Genomic DNA, 9,017 nt, shown 5'->3' on the forward strand with positions numbered 1-9,017 from the left:
ACTCACTCCTTTACTAAGCAATGTAATGATGTCCTTTAGTCAAAGGTCACATGCAAGTAAATTTCAACTCCTTTTATTTTTATTATTTTTCAGGCCAAATTTGAATCTCTCTTTAGGACATATGACAAGGATATCACCTTTCAGTATTTCAAGAGCTTCAAACGTGTCCGAATAAACTTCAGCAACCCCTTATCTGCAGCCGATGCCAGACTGCAGCTGCATAAGACTGAGTTTCTTGGGAAGGAAATGAAGTTATATTTTGCTCAGGTGAGTCAGAAGTCAGGTTCATTGCTATGCATGCTTCTCCCTCTTCCCACTTGCCATCTTTTTTTTTTTTTTTTTTTTTGATAGTAGTATGAATTGAACCCACACACCTTTTTATTTGGAGATATTTGGAGACAGGGTCTTGCTAAGTTGCTGAGACTGGCCTCAAACATGCTATCCTTCTGCCTCAGTCCCCGAGTCACTGGTATTACAGGTGTGGGCCACCACACCCTGCTTCTCCCATCCTTTTTAAGGACCAGCTTATACATTGATAATGTTATGCCTGGAAAACCCCAAGAATTCATCTCAAGAAAGGTAAAATTTATGCTCTGAATTCTCTGTCTCTTGCCTATTTTAAGAAGACATCAAGGTGAATTTGAGAACAACCTCAGAAATAGCACCTGACCTTCTGGAGTTGAGTAGTGAAGGAGAACGCACGCCTCCCTGTTCTTTCAGGGAGCGTGCAGGTGTGCTGTTGGGACCAGCGCCATTTCCCAGCTCTTCCTGGGATCACACCTGTTTCACCTGGCACCTGGCCTGTCCTTCACAGCTGCCTTCCAGAAGCTATGGCAGGTACTGTTGACCTGCCGCAGTTCTTCCCTTGCAGTGCAGTGACCAGTGTTGACTTCTCTCCTCAGACTTTACACATAGGAAGCTCCCACCTGGCTCCACCCAATCCAGACAAGCAGTTCCTGATCTCACCTCCTGCCTCTCCGCCAGTTGGTTGGAAACAAGTGGAAGATGCTACGCCAGTCATAAATTATGATCTTTTATATGCTATCTCCAAGCTTGGGCCAGGTAAGCAGCGCCCCAGCAGGCTGGAGCTGGGGGATGTAGGGAGTCTGCTGAAGACCTGCTGCTCACCTGTCAGGGAGGGTCCCCATGGTCCCTTCTGCTCCACAGGAGCCAGCGCAAGCTTGCCCTGTGGATTGTCTCCGTCTGTGTTCTTCCACATCAGTGCCACTTGGGCTGCCAGTGTGTACTCCTTGGGAAGGTGTACAAGGGCCACCATGACTGCTCAGTAGTCCCGAGCACCGAGCCCTCCAGCGCACCCTGTGAATCCATCCCCTCACCCTTGGGACACAGCCTGCATGGCTCAAGCCCAGGTTCTGTTACTCCAGGTGCCGATGAGCAATGGAGTCTGGAAAAGGGAAAACAGACAATCCTTGTAGAAATTTCAGTTTTAGTCAAGGTAATCTCTCCTATTGATCTGATTCTCACCTGACCTTTTTAGTGGGTAGGAAAAAGAACCATGAATCATAGCGAAGAAAGAACTCAGGTTTCTTGTCCATAAAATGGGTCTTACCCAGGGGAGTCGAGACCATCATCCAGTAAAAGGCACTTCACAGCACACAGCCCAGAGTCAGTGCTCAATCCGTGGTCTTTGAAAACAGTAAGTGTGGTGGGTTCCTGCCCTGTGTGCTAGGACTTGACTGATTATGCAGATAGGAGAGGGGGGTCTTGCAGTGAAGAGGTATGAGCCCCACTCCCACCTCGTCCTTGGAGCAAACTGGATACATGCTGATTGTCACTCCTCGTTTCTCCTTGACCAGCAATCTGATGTTCTTTTGGGTCAAGGGTTTTATTTTCATGGACCATCAGCAATTTCATATTGAAAAGATTACATTTCTGAAAACATTGCCCAAATGGAAATTTCCCCTGTGGTATAAAGCAAGAATCGCATTACCTACTGCTAATTGTGGCATGAAGGTCAAGGTCAAAAATGGCCAGTTGGAAGAAGTGTATGGCCCTGCGTAGCAGCTCCTGGTGAGACGCATTAGCAAAGCTGAGGGTTGCATCTGTTGGTGTCTTTGGATGGGAGCAAGTGAGATCTGCCCCTGAGGAGAGGTGCCCTTCTGCTATGAAGGACAGAAGTGCCATGAATGGACATTCTCAACCTCCAGAACCTACCATGCCTTTCCAGAAGGCCATGGAGAAGGTTTTTTAGAAAACAGACAAAATAAAACCGGGTTGCCCTTGGTTTACTTAGCAGTGAGCTTGAACAGTGTTTCATATATTGGCTGTACTTTTCAGGACTGCAGAGATTTTGTAATTCTAGTCCTGAGTCCCAAGCGTTCCGCATTCTGGCTGATCAGTAGATAGGTAAGGATTTGTAAGAGGCCAACACTTCCAGCATTTCCAGTGACCCATCTGACCTCTCAGGCCTAATACTCTGAGGAAGCTGAGGCGTCCTCACTCCTCCAGATGTAATCACACAACGTCCAGGTCTCGCCTGTGAGGTGGAGGCAGGCAGCGTCTGCCTGGGTGAGGGACAGTGCCTTCCACATGGAGAGGAGCATGCAGAGAGGCAGGAGGTTGGGAGCCCTGCCCGCTGCTCCCTCCAGCTGGAAATGAGCCTCTGTGAGGAGCACACAGTGGTGGATGAGGTGCCCCCTCACTTACATGGAGCTTCGAAGAACCTGCACAAAGCCTTAGAAGAAAACTCCCCCAGCCACCCTAAGGCAGGAGAGCTAAATCCAGTCCTCTGGGCCATTTTGAATCCTTAGCATTTCCACAACGCCAGCCTTCCACCAGTAGTGATGATCAGCCTTCTTTTTTTTTTGGCAGTGCTAGAGATTGACTGTAGGGTCGCCTGCATGCTGGCTAGCACTGAGCTCATCCCCATTTTTAAACATGATTCATGTGAAATTTCTCAGGCATGTGTATCACGAGCCAGGTAATGTGTACATTCACTCATGCCATGAGCTCCGTGAGGGTGAAGCCTCATTGTCCCCATTTTAAAGAGGAAGAGACTGAGGTACACAGCAGAGTGAAATAGCATGCCCTTGAGCCCTGGGTACTAAGCAGTCAGGTTCACAGCCCCGGTGGTGGCCACCCCATCGCACTGCCTCCCATCAGCACCCAGTCAGACTCCCGATAGCAGGCTAGCGCCTGAAGGGATGCCCAGCTCCTCCGTTCATGGCCAGGTTCCTCAGTTACAGGAGGCTCTTCCCACCCTTGCTGGACCAGATGGTCTGACCTTGACCGAGCCTGGTCATACTCAGGCTGGCACAGAAGAGCAGAGCATCTTGGCTCCAGGTGGTCAGTAGTTTTATAAGAAAAAGGATGCCATGGTCATGAAGGTCCAAGGATCCTTGACCCCATGCAGCCACACCTGCATCTGCACACTGGGCCTCCCCGTGTGTCCCCGTCCTGGTACACGCTGCTGCCCTCAGTGGGAGGCTCAGGATGTCTGTTTCCAAAGATGTTTATACATTCAGCATCCTTTTCTTGAACTGATGTTCCTCGCACACACTCGCTGGCAGATGGGGAGCACCTGGGTGGTTAGTGTAGGGTGCCTGGTGACGTGAGAAGCATCAACCAAAAATACACCTGCTCATTCCTTTCACCTGCCTAGACGCAGTCTGTGCTTTCAGTCAGACACACTGGAAATGAGTCTTTTTCTTAACGTAGCTCCAAAGAAATACAAAGGGAAAATGTGTGTCTCCGTCTCAGCCCCACTGGGTGTAGGCAGGAGGTGGCTGGACAGACCTACATGTCACTCCGTCTGTACCTGTCATGGCCCTCTCCAGTTACCCTGCAATTATTTCTTCCCCCAGGAGAGAAGTACGAACTGCACGCAGCGACCGACACCACCCCCAGTGTGGTGGTCCACGTGTGTGAGAGCGATCAAGAGAACGAGGAAGAGGAGGAGATGGATAGGATGAAGAGACCCAAGCCCAAGATCATCCAGACGAGAAGGCCGGAGTACACACCGATCCACCTGAGCTGAACTGGCACCGGGTGAAGAAGCGTTCTCAGTCATACTCACAGGAGGAATCTTTTACTGTGGAAGTGGCCGGTCACAACTTTGGAGGTGGCAGCCGTGACCACTGTGGCAGAAATTCCAGTTCATGTTGCTCAGAAGAGAATCAAGGCTCCGTCTCCTTGTTCTGATGCTGCGCCTCAGTCCACGTCCATGGCACCCAGGAATGTCTTGGGCCAATCACTGAGTTTGTTGTGATCACACAAGGACATTTGGGGACGTCTTGAGAAAACCAATAATGATAGTGTCTTGTACTTGTTCTTTTCTGGTAGGTTCTGTTTTCACCTGGGGCAGGTTGATCAGTGGGTCCAGGGAGTGCTTTCCGCTTCTAGCCAGTGTACAGGGCACAGCCCCAACTGGTAGGAAGGGGCCTCACACGAAGCCACCCAGCGTCTAGTGCAGAAGGGCTGTGGAAACAACCTCAGCGCCATGTGGACTGTAGCGTCTCACTCCTTCCCTCATGTCTGAGCGTTTGTGCATGTATATTACTTATTTCAAGACTAACCTTTGTTCGTGTAAGAAGTTACACCATTGTTGTCTTCCATCTTTTGGGAAGCTAGGAAAGCATTGGAAAACTGTCACCTTCCAGATTTTCAGCTCTTTGCAACAACATCCACATGTGGAATTGCACCTGGAATCCAGTCTCATCCTGTCCGGTGCAACACGCAACTTGTGCTTCTGCAAAAGACGTTGATCTGAATTCCTCTGTAGAGTAGCTTATACAGTTCAGAGAATAGCAGTTTCACTGCCAGTTTTTAGCAGGTGAGAAATTTTAGTTTAGGTGTTTGGGTTGGATATCAGTCTCCGTTGTTTCTTTTATGTAGTGGTTTCTATACGTGAATCATAACCAAAAGTCGTTTTGGTTGAGATAGTTGGTTTTTCACCCCACTGAAACATCCAGATCAACTTGTAAATAGAGCTGATAGCATATATCCATACCCGTTGTACTCTTGGGTGAAGAAACCTGGCAGTGGAAGGCAGTGTAAGACGTATAACCTACCTGTGAATCGTATGTTGTAGAAAAGCTGTCCACGTGTTTGACGGGATGAACTCAAAGCATGTAAGTGTGTAGTAGATGTGTGTTGATATGAGAGGGATGCAGTGCCTTTCCCCATAATTCCTGGTGGAACTGTTACACTAGGTGAACATTTGTAATTTTTTTCTAGTTGTAATGTGTCTGTCTGGTTAAATAGGTATTATATTTTGGCCTTACAATACCATAACAGTCTGTCATTCTGAAATACCTAATGCCAAGTAACAGTGCATGCTTTGGAAATTTGGAAGATGGTTTTCTTTGGGAAGCAAATACATTTGTATTAACTTCTTGATTGTTTATAACAAGAAATGGATCGAATGTTCTCAAAATCCTGTTTACAGTACTTGGTAGGAGGGAACCAGTAAGGGAGAGACCATTGCATAGCTGTTCAAGTGTTTCTAGTTAAGTGCTTTTAAACTGGAGAGGCTAACCTCAAAATATTTTTTTTAACTGCATTCTATAATAAATCGGCACAATATGCTCTTTACGGAACGTTACTTGTTTGTCGTTTGATTTCTAGGATTCATCGGTGAGCCCTTTGAATTCTGCAGTCCCAGGAGGACACATTCCTTTGTCAGTTTGAACTTAAAAGCTTCTAATTCTGTGCTGTGGTTCAGACTGTCTACCATACTGCAGCCCATCACTCAGAAAAGGGCAAATTGGATTAAATAGAAATCAAAATTCTGAGTATTTTCTTGATACAGAAATTACTGTTTACCAGCACACCTCCTTCAAACAATGACCTTTCTTTTCTTTTCTTTTTTTTTTTTTTTTCCTGATGCTGGGGAGGGAAGCCAGGGCCTCAGGCATGCTAGGCACGCACTCCTCCTGAACTAGGTTCCAACCCCCAGTAATGTTTTCGATGTTAGTTTGAGGAGTTTGCTGTGAGCTGGCTTATGCAGGCCAGTTATGTCCGGAAGATGACTCTGGCAGCCTCTTCCCCAGAACTCCTACTCCAGATGGCGGCAAGCTTCCTGGCCAGTCCTCAAAGGCCTCAGTAACCCAGACTTGATGGGATCTGAAAAAACAACATTGATCTTGATCAAGATTAACATTCGGTACTTTACCATGAAGACTCACAGGCCACTTTGGTTTCCTCCTGTGAGATGCACCATCCTGTCATTTCCCAGGAGCATTTGCATATTTTAAAGCCATTATATCCAAGCTTGCTGGGAAATGGCATACATGCTTCCCAACATGCTGGGAAGTCCACATATCAGTCCAGTTGGTTTGATCTGATTATTGGGCAGATTCACTTACTGATCACCTAGGGGCAGGAGGGGAATATTTCCAAATAGAAATACTGCAAACAGGGTGAGGCTGTCATTTATCATCATTTTGAATAACTAGGAGCTTCTTAGCAGAGATAGGCTGAGCTGTTTGCTGGCCCAGGATCTGAGTTCATGAACAACCCCAGAGGGAAGCTGGAATGTGTCGTCAGATACCTTGGATTCCTAGTGGGCCCCCTTACATAACGGGGAGCAAACATCAGTGACCTCACTGCCAGTGAAACTGACAGCCTATGAACATCCTCGGCGTGGACACAATCTCTTTGGAGGGGTTCTAGGGCAGGTGCTGGAGTTTTGCACCCAAGAGTGCATTCACTTACTGGGGGCTGCTGCATCTGAAAGACCTCCCGTAAGCGCACACCCAAGACCCACACATTTCCTTGCCTGAGCGGGGCTCAATAAAATGCAGAATGACAGGCAGGTGGAATCATGCACAGCATACTCTGCTGTCGATCGAGCATATTTCTTAAGTAGATTTTAATAGATTATATTATGAATCTGGTGGTAACTTAGGTCCATCCAAGGAAAGAAAGCCCCTGAAAATGTGCATGCTAATGCAAGAGCAGCTCATGGCAGTCCTTGTAGCTATTGATACTGGGGCTGTGACACTGATTTTCAGTCGGCAAGCATGTAGCACTTTACATTTCCAGAATGTCATGTGAACTGGTGCCCACAGGAGATTTGGGCTACCAGAGAGCTTTAACTTTAGGAGAAATGTGCAGAACTCACTGGGAAGTAAATAGATGTCATTGCCTATTAAGTTGCGGAGGAGGATTAAACGCACTGGGTGGGCACGTTATGAGCAACACTGAAGGGACAGCTGGCGTCTGTCCTGCCTCAGCGTCTGCAGAACCTGTGGAACGTCTGCCCAGGGACAGTCACCCAACGGTCAGCAGTTCAGAGGAAAACCCACCGTAGAGTACCTTAAACCGACTCAGGAAGAAGGCTGACCGCGGGTGACGTTCCCTGTGGCTCTCTGGACTTCTGACTCTGACGTGTGGGACGTGGGGGATTTTCTACCAAGTGCTGACCAGTCCTGGCAGCCTTTCCACCACCCTCAGGGTCTCCATACCTCCTTTTCTTCAGTAGCCTCCCCTGCTGTTCGCAAAAGGTCATCTTAATCATGGCTGCCTGTAGGAGAGACAAGGACAGTATTTGCACGCGATTGAGCTGTGAGGCCCACAGCCAGCGTTTCTTTTCCTTTCAAGATTCTGACTGGGACCTTGATGACTATTGTACACAGAGTCAGTGCCCTAGCAGGTGGCGGGGCCATCTCCCACAGCTCCCCCTTCCCTGGCCACCAGGGTCCCCTCCTGGCCCACTTGCATACTCGGACATCCTCAGTTCTCGGCGGATCTGACTCAGCAGGCTTCTCTTCCCTAGAAATGCCCCCGCTGCCCGGCCGGCCGGATGACTCTACCATGAGCACAGGCTCGTGTCTGTCCTGTCCACCTGTCCGAATCGAGCGGTTTGTCACTGGGCCTGGCCCAGCGCACTCAATAAATATGACCCAGGGTTTGTCCTGCAGATCTCTGCGTGACCTCTCTTCCCCTGGCCCCCACTGCCCGCCACTCCGGCAGGGTCTCCCCTGGGCCGTCCTTCCCTGCGGTGGGGTATCATCCGCCAACCTTTCAGGACCACCTGCGAAACGGCATGCCCACCGTGCCGCGATCGCCCGGCTGTGCTCGAGGGGGGCTTCAGGAACAAGAAAGGACAGGAGAAGCGGCAGCAGGGGCCCTTCTCCCGCCAGGCACCTCGTGCTGCTGCCCCGCTGTCACCAGCCCCACCGCGTCCCATCGGGAGGCGAGTGCGCCCACCGGCAGCGCCAAGCTGGCCTTTTTCCCACCCTGGCCAGTAAGACCTCATCCGTGCCTCTGCCACCCACCTGGGGCAGGTCCCAGCGCCCCTGCAGACACGCAGGGCCGCTCCACCCAGCGCCAGGCGCCTCCAGCCTGGAGAGAGCCGGTGGTCAAGGAAGGTGCTACGCCTGAAAACGAGCTTCCGCCCGCGGCGGCCCCCAGCCCAGGGCAGCAGCGCCCCCTCCTGCCTGTGCCGAGCAGAGTCTCCTGAGGCCTGAGGCCTGAGGCGGGAAGGCGCAGGGTGCGGATAGGTGTCCCGCCGAGGCTGTAGTTCTATGGAAGGTGGCAGAGGACTCTGCGCCTGGAAGGAGATTTTTGAGTAAAGGCCTGCAAAAGAAGGCTAGAGAAGGCCTGGAGGACTTGGGCATCTAGGAAGAGAGCATTCCAGGCGGAGGGAAGCAGAGGAAGCCACCAGGCAGGGAGGGCTGCGCCGGGCACATCCTCACTAGGAGGCCAGGAGGCCAGGCTGGCAGAGCTGCAGGAGGGCAGGGAAGGCGAGGCCCCGCACATGGAGTGTGTGGGAGAAGGCCGGGGCCCACTGGTGACCTGAAGAGCTTTCAGGCCTTCCCTGGCTCAGCAGGACTGCTGCTGGACGTGTGCCCCTGCGTTGGAGGGGACAGGAGTGGTGGGAAAGATGTGCAGTTAGGTTCTGGAGTGGGAGATGCGATGCTAAATGGCTCCCAAGATTCCCGCCCTCCATGCTTGGGGCGAACAGCCCCTGCCTTAACCCTCTGCTTCTGAGTATGTGCAGGCCTGCACCTCTGAATGCAGTGCAGGTGACAGCACTCAGGATTGTTCCTTAG

At 50.5% G+C, this 9,017-nt stretch overlaps 1 protein-coding gene across 2 annotated transcripts in view; it reads left to right on the forward strand.

The window, feature by feature from the left end:
• RCAN1 (regulator of calcineurin 1) overlaps positions 1-5,558 on the forward strand; it is a 77,938-nt gene extending 72,380 nt beyond the window's left edge. For both annotated transcript variants that reach the window (XM_079154942.1, XM_079154943.1), the window contains exons 2-4: positions 94-267; positions 903-1,062; positions 3,825-5,558. In XM_079154942.1, coding sequence (XP_079011068.1) covers positions 94-267; positions 903-1,062; positions 3,825-3,997 — 507 coding nt within the window. In that variant the 3' untranslated portion in view covers positions 3,998-5,558. The remainder of the gene's footprint in view (positions 1-93; positions 268-902; positions 1,063-3,824) is intronic.
• Positions 5,559-9,017: the final 3,459 nt, after the last annotated feature.

The sequence above is a fragment of the Sciurus vulgaris genome (genome assembly GCF_902686455.1).
Source record: "Sciurus vulgaris genome assembly, chromosome: 10".
NCBI lineage: Eukaryota > Metazoa > Chordata > Mammalia > Rodentia > Sciuridae > Sciurus > Sciurus vulgaris.